The sequence below is a fragment of the Rhinolophus ferrumequinum genome, chromosome 6, assembly GCF_004115265.2.
Source record: "Rhinolophus ferrumequinum isolate MPI-CBG mRhiFer1 chromosome 6, mRhiFer1_v1.p, whole genome shotgun sequence".
Taxonomy (NCBI): Eukaryota; Metazoa; Chordata; class Mammalia; order Chiroptera; family Rhinolophidae; genus Rhinolophus; species Rhinolophus ferrumequinum.
Window position 1 is genome coordinate 23,654,295 of NC_046289.1, and position 18,686 is coordinate 23,672,980.

The window sequence follows — 18,686 nt, forward strand, 5'->3', positions numbered from 1 at the left end:
TCATAGTTTTTGTTACTATGGCAAATAGGATTTTAAAATTACTACATTTTCAAATTGTTATTGCTGATGTATAGGAGAACTCTTGATTTGTAAATACTGATCTAGTGTCTGGTCACTTTGCTCAACTCAACAATTATTGCTCTGGGTTTTCCAGGTGGATAGTGATATCATCACAAATAATGAGAATTTGGCCTCTTCCATTCCAATCTTTAAACCTCTTGTTCCTTTTAATTTCTTTTTCTTTTTTAAGATTTTATTGGGGAATGGGAACAGGACTTTATTGGGGAACAGTGTGTACTTCCAGGACTTTTTTCCAAGTCAAGTTGTTGTCCTTTCAGTCTTAGTTGTGGAGGGTGCCGTTCAGCTTCAAGTTGTTGTCCTTTCAGTCTTAGTTGTGGAGGGCGCAGCTCAGCTCCAGGTCCAGTTGCCTGTTGTTAGTTGCAGGGAGTTGAACCAGCAACCTTGTGGTTGAGAGCCCAAGCTCCAACCAACTGAGCCATCCCGGAGCTCAGCGGCAGCTCAGCTCAAGGTGCCGTGTTCAATCTTAGTTGCAGGGGGCGGAGCCCACCATCCCTTGCAGAACTCGAGGAGTTGAACTGGCAACCTGGTGGTTGAGAGCCCACTGGCCCATGTGGGAATTGAACCGGCAGCCTTCGGTTAGGAGCATGGAGCTCTAACCGCCTGAGCCACCGGGCCGGCCCCTTTTTAATTTCTTGTGTGAATTGCAACTTTCAGTGTATTGTTGAGGAGTAGAGCCATTGATTCATTTCTGGGTATAGCATTCAATATAGGTCAACGGATGCTGCAGTAACAATCCCAACGTCTAGTGGCTTAACACAACAAAAAAATTATTTCTCACATTGCATGTCCAACACAAGTCATGGACCAGGGAGGCGTTCCTTATTGCTGTTTCTCAGAGGCTCAGGCTCGTGGAAGCTCTGTGCCTCCATGGACATGCACTTCTACAATGAGTAGGGCAGAAGGAAGGGGCAGTTGGCTCTTGAAGCTTCCACCCTGAAGTAACTCATGCTCTGTCCACTAGCATTTCAAAGCAAGTCCACTGGCCGAGCCTAACTTCTAATGGGGTAGAGAAGTGAGATCCTATCATACGCCAGAAGGCGAACAGGACCGTGGGAACGCTTCTAATGCTCACTATTACATATGGTGTGAGTTATAGTCATTGCATATGCTCTGAGCTGCTGGTAGATAACCTTTATCAAGTTAAGAAGTAAGCGCATGAGTTTGTTTAGATTTTGTTAAAGAGTTTGTCCTTATCATGAATGTTAAATTTTATCAAATGACGTCATGCCATCCGTTTGATGTACAGATGTTATTTTTCTCCCTTAATTTGTTAAGGCATTTATACATGTTGCTTCTCTGCCCAGAACGTTATTCTCCACTACCCTCTCCAAACACTTTTCTTGGTTAATTCCTTCTGCTTCTTCAGGGCTCACTCATTCATTCAGCAAATATTTATTGAGCAATACTACGTGCTAGATGATGTTCTAGGCATTTGGTGTACATCGGTGAACAAAGCAGATACAGGCCCCTACCCCTGCCCCTGCCCCTGCCCCTGCCCCCATTCCCACTCCTAACCCCCTCCCCACTCTCGACCCTCCCCCAACGCCCCGCACCGCAGACGCGGCGGCTTTAAGGGCCGACAGAAGCCGAACGGGGCGGTGATTGGTGGTTTATTCTAACGGATGGAAGATGAGCTCATCCGCAGCCAATGGCCAAGATGCACCGGCCAGACCCGTGTACCTGGCTGGTGGGCGCAAAGCCCCGGTTCCCGATGTACGGTCGCCGGCGGGGGTGAAGGGGCGGTGGCCGCAGGGGTAGGTCAGGCCGCGCGGACCGAGCTCAGGGCTCGGGCAGGTACGGTGATTACCCGACCCCTCACCATCCCTTTTCCCCCAGGCGAGGACGTGTCCTCTTCTCATTCCCCCAGCCCGCCTTCCTCGGCCCGACCCCCGCAGGGTGGTACCCCTTGCGTGCCTGGGACTCGCGGGCTGGATGCGCCGCTTTCTGTGTCCAGGCGCGGCCTTGCGGCTCTGCCCCGCACTACCCAGCCCGGCGGGGTGGCCCCTTGAACCCAGGGGAGCAGCCCAGTCCTTTGGCCTTGGAATCCCCAACACAGACCTCAGGGCCGCATGTCCCACGTGGCGGGGCCGAAAACTGCCCTCCACCTCCTGGCGGCATTCTGGCCGGGGTACACAGGCCCCCGATGGCCGTGGGAGGTGGGTTTCCCTTCCCGCCCCACTCCCCAGCCTGTTCTCTGTTCACTTTCTCCACAGTGGCAGAAATGGCCTGGGGTTGGAAGGTTGGGCCCTGCCGCTTCCAAAGGGGCCTGAGACGGCAGAGATTCCCCTGCAGTGACGGGTAGAGGCAGCTCTGCTGCTTTCTCTTTGAGCCTTTTCCTTTTCTGTAGCCACTTCTCTATCCCTTTGGCCACTTGTGTCCCACATTGCTCAGGAAGGAGCTGCTGGCAGGTCTTTGGAGCCCCTTCCTAGGACTGGGGAGGCCCTGTCCTGCTTCCTCTTAAGTCCATCCAGAGTCTGCCACTCAGTCATTTCACTTGCCCACAGGCCTTAAGGCCTGGCCTGTGCCCAGCTCTCTGCTAGGCTCTGTGGGGGCTCCTCACTCCCGACCACACTGACCTCAGCACTGAGGGAAACCAAGCAGGGGCAATCCATTCTGTATGGAGCCGAATCCTGAAGGATATATGAGATCCCTGTAAGAGGAACAGGGAGAGCAGAACAGGCAGGACGGAGGGAACAGTGTGAGGAAAGGCCTTTGAGCCCAGGGCCCCTGCCTCAGCCTGAGTGTGTGGCTTCCACATGTTTCCTGTGTCCTAGACACCGGTTCACTCTCTGAAGGCTCGGTGAAGGCAGCTCTGGATCAGGAATATCTTCAGCTCTTTCCAGGGCTCAGCGTGTAGCAGGTGCTCAAGAGATACTTGTTGAACTGAATTTGAATTGAAAGGAGGAGCCCCAAGGGTGTTGTTTTTCTATTCCCACCACTTAGGAAAGATCTGGCCCAGTGAAGGGACTTCACCCACATTAGCTCTGCTCTCCCCAGCCCTTGGAGGTGAGTGTTGGTCTCTGAATGGTCCGTGGAGGAAACCAGAGTGCAGGCGTGGTGGTGTTATTCCCAGCTGGGTCCTCTCTAATGCATCTGTTCATTCCAGGTTGCAGGCATAGGCCTGCAGCCATGAGCCTGGTGGCTTGCGAGTGCTCCCCCAGCCCTGGCCAGGAGACTGAGCCCTGCTCAAGAGCACGGTCCCAGGCTCGCGTATACCTGGAGCAGATTCGCAACCGGGTGGCTCCGGGGGCACCTGACATGACCAAGCGTGACTACCTGGTGGATGCAGCCACACAGATCCGGCTGGCCCTGGAGCGCGATGTCAGTGAGGATTACGAGGCTGCCTTCAACCACTACCAGAACGGCGTGGACGTTCTGCTGCGAGGCGTGAACGGTGAGTCGGGCGGGGCTGGGCAGGGAGAGGGGCTGACTCAGGTCTCCTGTCATCCTTCCATCTGTGCTGGGGGAACAGGGCTCTATGCTGGCCCTCTAGGGCCTCTGTGAAAGACAATAATAATAGCCACAGTAGCAGTTATTGAGCAGTACCTGTACGCCAGGCACAGGTCTAAGGGCTTTACCTGTACGAGCCTCACGGTAATAGAAGATACTATATATGTTGTTGGGTGTAGCTCCAAGTATATAAGAACTGTTTTTATTCCTATTTTCCAGGTGAGGAATCTGAGGCATACGGCAGTTAATGAGCTTGCTTAAGATTCCATAGCTATCAAGTCGCAGAGCTGGGGTTTGAACAGTTTGGGCTCCAGAGACGGTGTGCTTGCCCCACTATTCTGGCTCGGCCTTGGAGCAGGGCAGGGCTCCTGCCCTCTGGGGGTTTGCATTATAATGGGGGAAGACTGACGACTTGATGGACCATTGTAGTCCCAGGTGTGAAGAACAATAAGGAGGAAGTGAAGGGAGGGAAACTGAGTCCGCGCTAGGCCAGCATAGGGTATTTTCTAGAAGTCCAAATTCTAATCTGAGCACTGAAGAATGGTAGGCATTGTCCAGCTGAAGGGTTGAGTAGTGCTCCAGAGAGAGACAGCGAAGGTCTGGAGGTGAGAGGGAGGCCTGTTCAGGACAAAATGAGGCATATCTAAGCTCGGGGGAGTGTGGCCCTTAGCCCAGTTTGAGACCCCTGAGGGCCTTGGTGGCCAGGCTAGCGGTCAGAGTCAAGCCCTGCCCTCCTGCTGCCTGCCCTCCTGCTAATGAGACCCCTCAGTGCCTAGGCTTCAAGCCTGTCCAGTGAATTCCTTTGTCCTCCATCCCCACTCTGGCCTTTTTTACACTGGGCATCAGAGATGGAGGAAGCTGTCCTCTGGGAGCTTCTGTCTCCTCCTCTGAAAATGGACATGGAAATCCCCACTCTATGTCTTCCCAGGGTGTGATAGCCGGCAAGGTGGTGGGTGCCAACTGAAAAGTGCTATAGGCTGAGGGTGACCACAGTTCCCAACCTCTCCTGCCATCTTCCTTTCTCCTTCCCTGCTGGTCTCCTATCTATCAAGAACAGATGACTGATGTGGGGCCAGAATCTGCTGCCCAGCCTCATAAAGAGGCGCTCTGTCCTGTGGAGGGCAGAGGGCAGGCAATAGGAGCTGGAACCCCAGCCCTCCAAGGCCTGGGTCGGCGGGGGAGGCAGGGGTGCGTCTTGGTGACCCCTTTCCCCCCACAGTCGACCCCAACAAGGAGCGATGTGAGGCTGTAAAGCTGAAAATTACCAAGTACCTGCGGCGGGCAGAGGAGATCTTCAACTGCCACCTGCAGAGGACACTGGGCAGTGGAGCCAGCCCTGGCACAGTGAGGAGACCCCTCCCCAAGGGCCTGAGGGCTCCGAGGGGAGAGAGCTGAATCCTGGACTGCAGGGCACGGCGGGTGGTGGTGTGTGCCATGGCTGTCCCTCCTCCTTCCTGGTTCCGGCTTCCTCTCTCTCCTACACCCTCCATACTTCATTCATTTTCAAACACTTTGTGAATCATTTCCAGTCCAGTTTCGCACCCTTACAGAGTGCACACACACATCTCTCCATCTTCACACACGGCTCATACACATGCTCGTGTGTGCACATACTCCAAGGCTCCCAGATCTGTTTGTGTTTGAATAGGCGGCATTGAGTCTTTGGAGCAGACACATACCCACATATGCACACACACACGCATACATAGACGTGCACAAATGCTATCCACGGATGGCTCTTCCTAACCCAGTGGCTCTCAGAGGGGGCTGTAAATGCACGCACACTTCTCATGCCCACAGGCTGTACAGACACGGACACACACCTTTCCTGGGCTCACTGCATCTTGTAAGGCTGCTTTCCCCCAAAGCAGGTGCCTGGGCCGCACGTCTTGGTCTTCAAGACCCACATGTTCCCAAGTTATTTCCTCATCCCTGGAAGCATCTGCCTCTTGTGGATGGGACTTTCAATAGGGGGTTTCTGAAGCCCCCCGAGCCTTGGAGGAGGGTTGGGGCGGAGAGCTGAGCGATGAGGGTGGTGTAGCCAGCCTGGACGAGGGTTGGCCCCCTGCCAGACAGGGCCAACTTCTCCACTCAGCCTGTCCCTGTCAGGTGGGGTCGGCCCATACCCCATTCTTGCTTGTTGCGGCCACTGCTCTCCTGGCAACCAGAGGCCCTGCCCACTGCCTGGTGAGACGCAGTGGCTGAGGAGGGTTGGGCCCTGAGGCTACGGCATGTCTCCCACCTCTGCAGGGTTTCAGTAGCCTGAGGCTCCGGCCCATCCGCACTCTGAGCTCTGCCCTGGAGCAGCTGAGGGGCTGCAGGGTGGTCGGGGTCATCGAGAAGGTGAGTGAGCAGAGCTTGCAGTGTGGAAGGAGATGGTGTGTGCAATTGGGGGAGGCGGGTGGCGAGAGAGAGCAGCTACCGCTATTCCCCCAGAGGCTGGAAAGGAGTCAGGGGGTCCAGGAGAGGAGAACATCTGTGCCCAATGGTTCCCCACCCCTCCTCATCCCAGCACATACCAGTCACGTCCTAGAAAGGAAACTGGGACAGAAGAGGCAGACAGCCCCTCTCCATAGCCCTCCAGCTCAGACACAGTGGTTCGCTCCCTCAGAGATTCAAGACAGAAGCCACAGGAGAAGCTGAGTCCAGGGCAACCTGCCAACACACAGTGCCTGGCTCACTCGCACTTCCCACACACCCCCACCCCGGGGCTGCAGCCAAGAGTCTCCCCACTAAGCACAGCCAAGAAGTTCTTGTGGCGGGAAGTTCTTGTGGAGGTTCCTCTCCAGAAACCTACCCTGCAGAGGGTCCAGGCTGGCCGGTGCATCGTCCAGGGTCTTGGAAACTTTGCCCTTTCTCTCCTGGCACCCCCACCCTCAACCTGACCTCATCTGAGACCCTTTCCCTTCATTCAGGGCAAAAAGGAAGATAGGAACTGACATCCCAACCTGCCCCTGGGACACTCATTAGAGTGGGGGAATCAGAAGGACAAACAGTTGGGTAAACTGAGTTTTGAGCCAATATTTGATTGCCCTCTGCCCCAACCAAGGGGTACCTGACTAGTCACAGAAGCAGTTCTTTCTCAAACGGGCTGTTTATCAGAATCACCTGGGGAGCTTCCTAAAACTACAAGTTCCTGGGCCCCACTCCAGGCCTGTTGAGTCAGAATTTCTAGAGTTGAGCCCAGGGATCTGTATTTCAAACACTCATCAGGGGATTTTGATGGGTCTGGAGGCCACACAGTAAAGGAGGCCAGTGTGTGCTTCCCTACATGCCAGAGGAGGAAGTGCTATCTGGGCACTGCGTGGCCGTGGGCAAGTCCCTTCATCTGTCTGAGCATTAGTTTCTTCAGCTGTAAGTGGGGTGAGAATCCTCTTCCCATGGGGTGATGTGGGAACTAAAATGAAATAATTTTTGGGAAAGGCCTGGCACATGATAAAATATCTGATGCATGTTTGATGGCTCTACATGCTGGTGACAAAAAACGAGTCAGGAAGGGTGCAGGCTTCCCATCCCCCCAGCCTTGCATGCTGCTATTCCCGGGTCCCTGGAGTGGTCCCAGTCTGTCAGCAAGGCCGGCCAGCTTCCGCCTGCAGTCCTGCCCTCCCACTGCACTAGTCAGTGTAGCTTGGACAGGCTGGGGAGGTGACTGCCACCACCATTTCCCTACACGGGATCTCACTGAACCATAAGCATTGTGGAGAGAGGGGTTCTGGGTCAAATAAGTTTGGGAAATAGTGAGTTAAAGTTACTTTTTTTAAAAAAAAAATTATTGGAGTTTTCAGAGCTTTTAGGATGAAATGTGCACCGTGAGTTTCCAAGAGGGGAGTCTATGAAAATTCCCCTAATTTGTTTAATTCTAGGACATGCATATGCAAAACATTTTCAGAATCCAATATTCTGATGCCTGTGCACAGGGAAAGCACAAATTTGGGCGAAATTAGATTGCCCTGCTTTCCTTTTTTACCCTTCTTGGGCACTCAACTTACCTACTCCACCTCCATCCTGAGATCCTGCTTCCTTTTCCTGAATCATTCCCAAGCCAGGAGCACCACTTTCCCCAAATTAGGAGAGGTGTTAGGGCCCAGGTCCCTGCAGCCAGGCCTGGATATGCTGTCGCAGTGTCCCATTCCACAGCTCTGCCCAGGCAGATCCTGGCAGGAGGGCAGTGTTAGCCAGCCACAGCACAGAGCCAGGTAGGAGCAGAGGGCTGCCTCAGGAAGCCTTGAGTGCCCCCAGAGATGCCTAGTGGTCAGAGTGGGGGTCTCTAGGGGCTGAAGAGATATTGGCAGGCGTAGGGGATGACAGGGAACAGCGAGGCTGGTGGGTCAGGAACGAGGTAACGGTTGGCCAGAATACCCAGGGGTCTGCTGCCAGGGAGCACAGGGGCCTGGGAGCCTCATCTAGGAGCCAGGCTCTGAGTCAGGGATGGGGAAGAAAAAGAAGGTCATCCAAGTCCCTTTTTGCTTTTCTGGCTCAAACACAGGGGTGTTTTATTATTATTATTAGTTACCAGCATTTAAAAGTTGGCAGGTTTCACATAGAAGTCCAGATTTCCTGCTTCTCCTGAAAAACCAAAAGATCTGGAAATGCTGGCTCACGTCCCTGCAGTAGGTAGTGGGGAAGAGCTGCCCACTTTAAAGGGGCACAGCCCTCCAGTTTGTTCCTGGCCCACCCTGCCCACTTAGCTCACGTGCTGGCCCCTGTGGACCTTGGCGTTTACAAACCTTTTTGAAACTTTTGGACTTGTTTGCTCCATGAGAGATTCCTCCTGGGATTTTGATACTTTCGGCATTTTTTTTTTCTTAAGAGGGCGCAGCTCCCAGTGGCCCATGCGGGGATCACACCGGCAACCTTGTTATTAGCACAGTGCTCTAACCAACTGAGCTAACCGGCTGCCCCACTTTGGGTATTTTTAAAGAAAGGGTTAATGTGCTTCACCAAAGCTTCAATTGTCCCCACTTCCTGAGAAGTTTCTCTTCCGGGGTTTCTTTAAAAAAACAAAAACCTCTTTTTAAAAAGGTGAGAGCAGGCACCCAGAACTGCCTTCCACCACTGCAATACCAATACCCTATATTCGCAAGGCACGTTTTTATTTGCAAAGCTATTGCATTAAACCTCCTCAGTCGCCCTGGGGGAGAAAGCATAACACTGTACAGTTCAATACTGTAGTCAGCCACATAAAACTATTTTACTTAAAATTAATTACAATTAAGTATTATGTTTCTCAGTCACACCAGCCACATTTCAAGGGCTTGATAGGCACATGTGGCCAACGGCTTCCTCATTGGACAGTGCGGATGTATATTTCCTTCATGAAGAAAGTTCTGTCGGACAGTGTTGCATTTTAATAATTGCCTTACAGAGAATGAAACTGAGGTTCATAGAGGGCACATGACTAGCTAATGCTCTGTCTCCATAGCAATGAGCAAAAGAGGAAGGGGATTTTTTTGTTTGCTTGATTTAATGGGAAAATGCCCCCGCTTTGCTGCCCTTTTGAGATGTAATGAAAGAGAAAGGAGTTTCAAAAAGAAAAAAAAAACTTCCCCATCCTATCTAAATCCAAGATAATCACCGTTAATGTTTTGGTCTCATTCTTTCCAGATGGGTAGGTTTAAATATATAGATATAGATAGATAGATAGATAGATAGATAGATAGATAGATAGATAGATAGATATAGATATAGATATATACACACACACGCACGCACACACACACACACAATGCCAAAAAATGTATACACATTTTAAGAAAGGAAAAAACTATTAAAACTGTAATACTCAATATATAGTCACGTTTGACTTCTGCAATTACAAGAGGTGCTCAAAGTGGTCACCATCAGCATCCAGACACTTCTGATTATGGTGAACTACTACATAGATAACAGCTCTTAAAATGTGTGTACATTTTTTTTGGCACCCTCTATATGTATATCTATATATATGTTATAATTTATGTTTTATGTGATATATATGTTTTTTATATATATATATATATATATATATATATATATATATATATATATATATATATATATATATGGCAATACACTTGTTTCAGTATGCTGACATTTGAACATACTATTCAAGTTTTATTTTCTGGCTTCCCCAACCCTCACTGCTGGTTTTTGGTCTCTGTAAATGAGAAGGCCTTGGCCAGGAGAAAGTGGTAGGGAATCCCACTTGGCAAGGGACAGTGGGGAATTATCTGGGTGTCAGAATTTGTGGGAAACTGTTCTCCTAAATGACCCCAGAGTTTTCTTTTTCAAACTATACAGATTTGGTCAAGGAGCTCGGGCCAGGCTGGATTTGGTCTCTGGCTGTTGGAGGAGAGACCTCTGGTGGTCAGAAGGGCGCCTCACTCCTGCAGAAAGGGCCCCTGGTGCTCAGCCAGTCCACTGCCTTCATTGCACTGATGCTGGGGACACTGAGGCCCAGAGCAGAAGGCACATGCCAAGGTCACCTGGTTGTTCCCCCAATTGCAGTGAAGTCTTCAGGGCTCTGGCTTCAGCCAGCCTGGATTCAAATTCTGGCTCTACCACTTTTTAGCAGTGGGACTGGAGGTAACATAGCCTCTCTGAACCTCACTTTCTTCATCAATAAAATGGGTCACTAATAACACCTGGTAGGGCTGTGGGAATAAAATTAAGTAATCTCTATAAAGCGCTGAGCACAGAGTAAGTGCTTTCTAGCTAATGCGAGGTTTCTCAATGGTGATAAGCACTGCAGATTAAAGAGGCTACGATATGTGGCAGGCACAGGCTGCTACCCTGCTTGAGATGCTTTGATAGAATCCTCCTGGTGACCTTCTGAAGAAAGTACTGCAATGGCCTGTTTTGCAGTTAAAAACAACAAGGTTCAGAGAGGTGATGTGACTTGGCAAATGTGATCATTAGCGTTCCCATGGCCTTGACCTTCACAAAGGGCCTTCCCCCTTATGGCCACAACAAACCAGTGATGAGGGAAGGGGGGCATTCAAAATTGCTGTTTGATAGATGAGAAAATCAGTTCACTCACCTGAGATCTAAACCGAGTCCCAATATTGGCTGCAGCCTTCACCAACGCCTAGTTCCCTGGCCTTAGGGACGGGCTCCCACCCACCACCACCGGGAGTGTCTGCAAAGCCGGCTGACAGCTAAACAGTCACAATACCAAGGTATTGGTCTTGCCCCTCACATGTCCGTCATTTGTGCCAAGTTTTCCACTTCATCTGTGCCCTCTCCTGTGATGAGTCCAGCCCTGCCTACCATATGAGTCCAGGACCCAACTCCAAACAAGGCCCTGTCCCAGTGATTGGCAGACCACTGCCTCTAACCAAAACCAACAGGAGAAGGAGAGGGCTGCCCTCTTAGGACAGCCTCCTGAGAGAAAGACGATTTAAAAGAAGGTGGGTGGCAGGGGTGAGACCTGAAGGAGCACTCCAAGCCCAGGTGCTCTGGGCCCGTGAGTGACCTGGGGCCACACTCTCAGCTTCTTCACCCTGCCCCCTCCCCAGAGCCTAGATCAGAGAAGGTAACTGGCTCTGAGGTCGCTTCCATCTGTGACACCCTCACATCCTTCAGGATGGACCACTCAGACATGTGAAGCACGTATAACATCCCTGTGCTGTGCGGGCTCTGGGAACATAGGCCTGGAAGGTGTGCTTCCTGCCCTGGAGCTCACAGGGCAGTGAGGAGGCAGGAAATTAGACAGTGCAGTAAGGTTTCCCTAAGGGTGAACCTGGAGAGCACTGGAGACAGATTAGGGGCCCCAGCCCAGTCAGGATTCGGAAGGCTTCCTGGAGGAGGTGACACCTGAGCTAAGACCTATAAGTCTAAGAAGGGTGGATGAGCACAACAGGATCAATCTCAGTTTCCAGGGGTGGGGTAGGGGGGCATACTCTGCACCACCAAAGCCTGCCCTCCCTCCCCTGCCCCTGGAGTGAGTCAGCCTCTGGAGGAACCTGGGGGCTGTGGCTAGGGCCTTGGGGCCCCAGGAACTAGCATGGGCCTTGACCAGTGCCTCCTGGACCTTGGCAGGTGCAGCTGGTCCAGGACCCAGCGACTGGAGGGACCTTCGTGGTGAAGGCAGGTGCTGCCCAGCCCCCTAACCTGTATTCCCCTGGGGAACCCCCTACCCAGAACCTACATCTGAAGCCCATGCTCTCGCCAAATCCAAAAGCCCCTTGTCCTGCCCCTGAGCATGTTCCCTGCGTCCCCCCACACATGCATACTGCCTCCTCCTTGGCCTGGAGGGTGGAGGACCTGGATTCTGTGGTAGAGATGGGGAGAGGGCCAGGTCAGGAACTGGGGAGAGGCAGCTGCTCCTCAGCGACTCCCACCCTCATCCCATTGCACCTGCCGCTGGGCTGTGACGTCCCCTGGCAGAGCAGCCTCCGGCCTGTCTCCAGCTGACCTACCTGCCCTGCCCCCTCCCCAGAGCCTGTCCAGGTGCCACGTGGCGAGCCGGGAGCGGCTGACCATCATCCCGCATGGCGTCCCCTATATGACCAAGCTGCTGCGGTACTTCATGAGCGAGGACTCCATCTTCCTGCACCTGGAGCACGTGCAAGGTGAGGGGGACTGCAGGGCACCTGTCGGCTCGGAGGGCCTTTGAGATGTTGTCCTGTTTCAGCCCCTTAAAATGCCAAGCTCTGGGGAGGGGGTGACTTGCACTTTATGTGCAGCATAGAGCAGGGGACCAGCCTTTCTGGAGGATGATGGCAGAATCTGGCTGTTGTGAGCCTCTGTGTGGTGCCAGGGGGGCAGGTGACATCCTGGGAGGATGTTCCCATCTGGGCTGAAAGGGCATTTATGCACATGTCTGCTTTATCACCATCTCCTGCTGTCTTGGCTCTTTTCATTTGTCTAGTCTGTGCCCCACCCTTAGAGTGGCCAGAATGGATGGTGGTACTGAAGCTGCAAAGACAGGACCTGGGTCACGTAGCAGATATTTATTGATCACCTGTTATAGCGATAAGTTTTTTTAATGAGGTACACATCTTTTGTCATGACATATAGTTATCACAGGTTTATGCCTAGCCGCCTTTTATTTTACTTACTTAAATTTTATCATACTATTCTCCCTAAAAAGATTTTAAAAATGTATATGTATAAGGGGGGGCAGTTAGCTCAGTTGGTTAGAGCGTGGTGCTAAATAACACCAAGGTTGCCGGTTCGATCCCCGCATGGGTCAGAGAGCTGTGCCCTCCTTAAAATAAATAATTATATACATATATACATATATATGTATATATATATAATGTATATATACGTGTGTGTGTGTGTGTATATATATATATATATATATATATATATATATATATATATATATATATATATATGTAAAACTCTGGTGAAACCACCACCCAAACCAAGGACATTAACAATTAACAATAATTTACATTTCCTTAGGGGTTAAGCATCTTTTTGGGCCAGATTGGGAGGCTGGGTCCTCTTTAGGTGAATGGGAGGTGAGGCTAAGGGAGAGAGGAACAGAGGTGAGAGTCTGGAAGGCAGAGGGTCCATGCTCAAGGCAGAGGGGAGGCAGGAGGGGGACAGGGACCTGTTGTCCACACTCTTCTTCTTCCCCGCCCCAATGCTCGCTGCTCCCTCTGCACGGCCCAGGAGGCACTCTCTGGTCCCACCTGCTCTCCCAGGCCCACCCCCAACAGTCTGGGCTCAGGTCTGGCTCCAGCCTGGAAAGGATCAAGGCTCAGCTCAACTCCCACCTCAGCCTCCGGACCGCAACACGGCGGCTCCCAGGCCACACCTACCTGCAGGACAGAGTCCCCCTGGAGCCTCTGCAGACTTGTCGGAGCCTTCTTTTAGCCAGGGAGGCCCCATCTGTCAGACCCCAGAGAGAGGCTGAAGGTGAACCCTCAACCAGGACCAGCACCTGCTCCTTGGATCTCCCAAAGGCCCCTGGCGGCCTCCTGAACCTCCAGTCCAGGCGAAGACCTGGCCAGAACTTGGACACAGGGTCCCCTTCGGGGCTCCCTTGGGTTCGCGAGGGGGCCAGCCGGGTGCTGGGGGGCTGTGGCTGTGGTAGAGGACGGAGCCGCACCTCAGTGGATGAGGCCAGCCTGGGGTCTTCCTGGAATGTGAGGGAAGAGCAGGTGAAGCAGTGGGCGGCCGAGACACTGGTGGCACTGGAGGCGCTGCACGAGCAGGGAGTGCTGTGCCGGGACCTCAATCCCCGGAACCTGCTCCTGGACCAGTCAGGTAGGTGCCTGGGCCGGGGGGGTGGGAAGGGTGGGAGGGAGTAGGCTGCCCTCCCTAACACACCCCTGAAGTAGGGACCCCCAAAGTCTCAAGACAGCGAAGTAGAGTTCCCTGAAGTCAAGGGGACGGCAGAGGTTATCGGCTTCTTCCCCTGCCTCTCCCCAGCCTTTTCATGCAGGACTCTGCTGAGTCACCAGAGTTGAGCCTGGGAAACAAACCCCTTTCCCGCCATGAGTCCAGGGCAGCAAGTCCTATGAATACCCGGTTGTCTCTGGGCCTCAGGGGGCCATGCCCTTAGGGAGGCCATGTCTAGTGAGGCCACTTGCTCCTGCTTTGTGATTGTTGGGGGAAGCCCTGGAGTCCCCTCCCCCATGCCAACTGCTCCATAATGACTAACTGCGATTTTTGTCTCCCCCTTAACTCCTCCCCTGCACACCCTGGACGAGAAGGTCACATCCGGCTCACATATTTTGGCCAGTGGTCAGAGGTGGAACCCCAGTGCTGCATGGAGGCTTTGGACAATCTCTACAGTGCCCCAGGCAAGAAGGGAGGGAGCGCTGGGGGCCTAGAGCTTGGACGGCTTTGTGTGGCTGGAGCTGGGAGCTGAGGATGACCGAGGGGATGGGCCATGTCTGGGTAAGATGAGTACAGGGGACGCTCGCCCTCTTGGGTAAGGTTGGGACATGTGTGTTCTTGCTCCCACAGAGGTGGGTGGGATTTCTGAACTGACCGAAGCCTGTGACTGGTGGAGCTTTGGGTCTCTACTGTATGAATTGCTGACTGGAACGGTGAGTAGCTGGGCAGGGTGTGAGCCCTGGTAGGTGTCACTAGTGCAGGATGGGCTGGGTTTAGTCCAACCAGCCAATGTCGGGGCTGAGGCTTCCCGGTTCTCCAAACCCTGGACATTGGGCCTGGTGCCTTGCCAGCACAGCTGCTCCCTCCCTAGCTGACCCCCCCCCCAAGCCATGAGACACAGGAAGCCACGCCCTACCCAGGACAGGGACACACTTAGTATCCGCACTACATCGTGGCTATAACTAGTGAGACTGTCAACATGTGTGCACGCGAGTGGAGTTGGGATGGTCAGGGAGGTTTGTGGAAGAGCGCGCCTGGGCTTAGGTCTGGAGTGGAATTTGACAGAGCCCATCTTCCCTGAAAGGCACCTGGGTCATCCCCTGAGCCTCTTCCCCCCACTGCTCACTCCACCCCCCTACCCCCACGCCCTTCTCTGTAACCCCAGACTTTCCCAGGAGGTAGGTGAGAGGGTTCCCTTGACCCAGGCCAGCAGCTGTCCTGTCTGGCCTGGGTCAGCCAAGAGCTCAAAATCCTCACTGCAAACATGCTGACTCAGGACGGCAGCCTCTGCCCTCGTCCTGCCCTTGATGAGCTCAGCATTGCATCTGGGGCTGGTTAGGTCAGACATCAAGGGAAAGAAAGGCCAAGCTCCATTTGACCAGGAAATGGCCGGAGTGGATGCAGTGTGACCTGAAGTCCCCATCTGAGCAGTTCTCCCTGGCTTCCTCCTGCTTGTGTCCCACAGCCCAGGGCCTCTGAGCACCCTGGCCACAAATATCCTCAGAGTAGTTCTTTCCTCTCAGTCTCCCACCGCCTCGCTAGCCCAGGGCTCCTGGCTTTCCTCCTGGTCACTTCTGGCAGGAAGTGACCTCCGGACAGACCTTGCTGCTCTCCAAAACTGCCCCCTTCTGGAGTGCAGAAAGGTCCTGCCTTTTCCCCTGCCACAGCCCGGCCTCGGGCCTGACAGTAGCATGCCAATTGAGTGGCCCATGGAGATACTTTTTCTGTAACGAGACAAGTTCCAATGTTGTTTCTGAAGTGCCTGCCCTGATTGCAATCCAAGATCAATGCTTCTAGCAAGCCTGGAGTCAGAGGGAACTGGGTTCAAACTCTGAACTCAGCATAAGTCCCTTTACCTCTCTCAGCCTGCTTCTCGTCTTTAAAATGCAGATACTAATACTTTGAGGGTTGTTTGGAAAGTATGGATCATGGCTATCAGATATCTAGCAGTCAGGCATACAGTGGATCCAAAGCAGAAAGCAACGATTAACATCATCGTCATCCCGTGGGATGTGACCCAGGGAAGAATAAAATCCTGGCTGCTGCTTGAGTGTATAGGCTTTCCTGGGGTTGCCTCCTCAAGGGCCTCCGCCTGTGTCTTCCCAGGCCCTGTCCCAGAGCCACCCCTCAGGGATCCAGCCCCACACCCAGCTCCAGCTGCCTGAGTGGCTCAGTGGCCCAGCAGCCTCCCTGCTGACTGAGGTGAGGTACAGCTGGCCTAGAGGAGGTGCTCGGTGGCCTGAGGGTGGGCGCTGGGAGGGCAGAACCCTGTGTGTGAACAAACGCTGCTACTAGATGTTTGATGTGGGTGCTGGAAGTTACAAATTCCTATATGTTGGTTGCCAAACAACTCCAGTGTCCCCTGGGGTAAAATGGGGGTTTCTGCGGGCTGGGCTGGCAGGAAGTGAACCCCCCAGGGCTATCGTGACTGCAGTCCCAGGGGTCAGCCCATGCCTCAGCAGAGGGGCTGGGAAGTCCTGCCGGGGGGCTGACTGGGCCTTTCTCCACAGCTGCTGCAGTTTGATCCCACCCGGCGCCTGGGCGCTGGAGGAGGTGGAGCCAACAGACTCAAGTCACACCCCTTTTTCAGTACTATCCAGTGGAGCAAACTGGTGGGGTAACAGGGGGTGGAGTGGGCCATGGAAGCAGCTGGACTGCTCTGGATCTCTTCTCTTCGCCGGTCACCCAGAGCTGGCCCCTCTAATCAGTGGCCCTCCGCAAAGAATGCTGGGCAGCTGCCTTCCCTGGTCAGCCGCCTCTCGGGCCTCAGAAGGCATCACCACCACGTCCCTGGAGGTGCCCTGAGACTCCCCCAGCCAGCTCTTGGAGAAACCCTTTCTGGTCACTGCTGAGGGGGAGCAGGTCTCACCCTGCTAGGCAGCTTGGACCCCTCCACCCATTCATCCTCCACCCGTCAGTCAACAGATACCTGTTGAGTGCACACCCTATACCTTGAAAGCAGACCTACACGTTAAAGGGTGCCTTCTGTCACATTAGCTCTGAACTACTGACCACCTGCTGAGCTGACTACGAGGTTTTGTGACTCGATACCTGCCACGTTGTGCCCCACTTGTGACATCTCTGGAGACTTATCTCAGGATACTGGTCCACTGGCTCAGTGGACTCAAACCAAGGCTGCCCTGGCTGGTCATCTTAGCCACGCAGCTAGTGGGCTTCTTCCACAGGGGCTACTCCTGCAGGGGGTGGGGGAGGCCGGGGAAGCAGGGAAGAAGTCTGCGGTGGGCGTGGAGTGGGGGGGGTCAGGGTGATCCAAACCCCCCTCCTGTCCATGCCCCCTATCTTGTGATTTCAGACTTTGGAGAGCAAAATGAAGGGAGGGCAGAAAATAAGGATAAGGAGGAATGCACACCTTTGCCACATAGAGCCATTTTGGAATAAAAAGGTCCATTCCCCAGCTAGCCTACGGGTGTGGAGAGAGTGGGGAGCCTGCCCCATGAATCTGAGAGGAGACCACAATGCAGCCTCCAGGCTGAAGCTGCTAAGACAAGTTGTACCCATTAGGATTCCCTTCTCAGGCATTCGTCCTATTTACCATTTTGCATTTTAGTCTTGAGGGCCCCCTCAATTCACTGCCCACTGTGACTTCATCCCCTTTTGAAATGAGAACTCAAAAGACACATGGAATGATTGCCCAAGCTTTTAGTCAGAAGCAAGACGTTTGTGGGGTAGTTACCCCCAAGGACAATCCCCTCCCCAGGTTTGGGGGCCCTCTTATTTCTCAGGACTCACCCTGTCACTGGGGTGTGGTACTTGATAGAAACTTCCACAAGACCTCTGCCACCTCGGTGTTTCTGACACCACCAAGTGGCGCTTCTGACATGTCCCTCTGTGAAGGCCCAGGCCCAACTCCGGGGGTGGGGACATGTGCTGTGGAGGCCAGAATGACTGGGGCAGAGGGGACACGGGAACACAGCTGAGCATAGTCCTGGTTCCCTGGGGCTTGCCTGTATCCGTCCAATAAAGATGTTGCCTATGGTGTCTTTGCCTCATTAATGCTGGGAGTGGGGGATCAGAAGTATCCCCCAGAGAAGCTCTGGGATAGTCAAGAGAGAGCTTGCAGTTTGCCAGGAAGTAGGAAGCAGGGCTGGTGGACCGGCATGCCAACCTGTGCCCTGCAGAGCAGCTCTGAGCCCCAGGGGAAGTGCTGGCACGCAGGGGGCACTGAGCTCTGTGGTAAATGTCTTGGAAGAGGGTGACGGTGCCTAGGGGGTTTGCTAGTTTAGTCCTCACGGTGACCCCTTGAGACAATGCTGGCTCCTGTTCGGAGGTTAATGACAGGCCCTGGTCACAGCCGAGTGGAGTCTGTTCACAACTGTTCCTTTTGCTACACTTCCTAAGCCCGGCTGGACCACCTCCAACCGCTGCTGCGTATTGCTTCTGGAACTTCTGGGCCTCATCCGTGCAATAAACACTGCACATCCAGCACTTTGCTAGGCCCTGAGTTTTGAACTCTGGTCCCAGCCCTCATGGGGCTGACAGTCCACCTCCTTTTGATAAAATGGGGCTAATACCCCCTTTGTAGGTTTACTAGAAAAATCAAAGCTTTTAGCACCATGCCCTGGACCTGATAATTCTAAAATTCCTTTCATAGAGCCCAATTTTTTTTTCTGCCTGCTAACTTGAGTGCTACCCTCTGGGAGCCACTTTGGTCCTGTGAGACCTTCATACAGAGATGGCACAGTGGTGCCAAGCAAGATCAGCAGGCAGGGACCGTGGCAAGACCAAGCTGTGTTTGAGCCCAGACACCATCATGCCTGTCACCCAGAGTCAGTCTAGCTTAGCTCCTACCTGTCCCCTCACCCTCACAGACCACTGCTCCCAGGAGGTCATCTACCCTCTGTTCTTACTGACCTTAG

At 53.3% G+C, this 18,686-nt stretch overlaps 1 protein-coding gene across 5 annotated transcripts; it reads left to right on the forward strand.

Annotated features, from left to right (window-relative positions):
- Positions 1-1,715: 1,715 nt before the first annotated feature.
- On the forward strand, positions 1,716-18,135 carry RPS6KL1 (ribosomal protein S6 kinase like 1). 5 transcript variants are annotated; one of them, XM_033109335.1, is made up of 12 exons: positions 1,716-1,875; positions 3,188-3,475; positions 4,751-4,875; positions 5,782-5,874; positions 11,551-11,598; positions 11,951-12,083; positions 12,925-12,972; positions 13,138-13,734; positions 14,184-14,273; positions 14,440-14,522; positions 15,916-16,011; positions 16,320-18,127. In XM_033109335.1, the coding sequence occupies exons 2-12, from the start codon at positions 3,211-3,213 to the stop codon at positions 16,428-16,430; spliced, it is 1,689 nt and encodes a 562-aa protein (XP_032965226.1). In that variant the 5' UTR covers positions 1,716-1,875; positions 3,188-3,210; the 3' UTR covers positions 16,431-18,127. The 5 variants fall into 5 exon arrangements, 4 of the variants coding, with proteins under 4 accessions (XP_032965226.1, XP_032965229.1, XP_032965227.1 ...); XR_004423299.1 differs by lacking the exon at positions 14,440-14,522 and having other exon boundaries at positions 14,184-14,370; positions 16,320-16,343; XM_033109338.1 differs by lacking the exon at positions 14,440-14,522 and having other exon boundaries at positions 16,320-18,135.
- Positions 18,136-18,686: the final 551 nt, after the last annotated feature.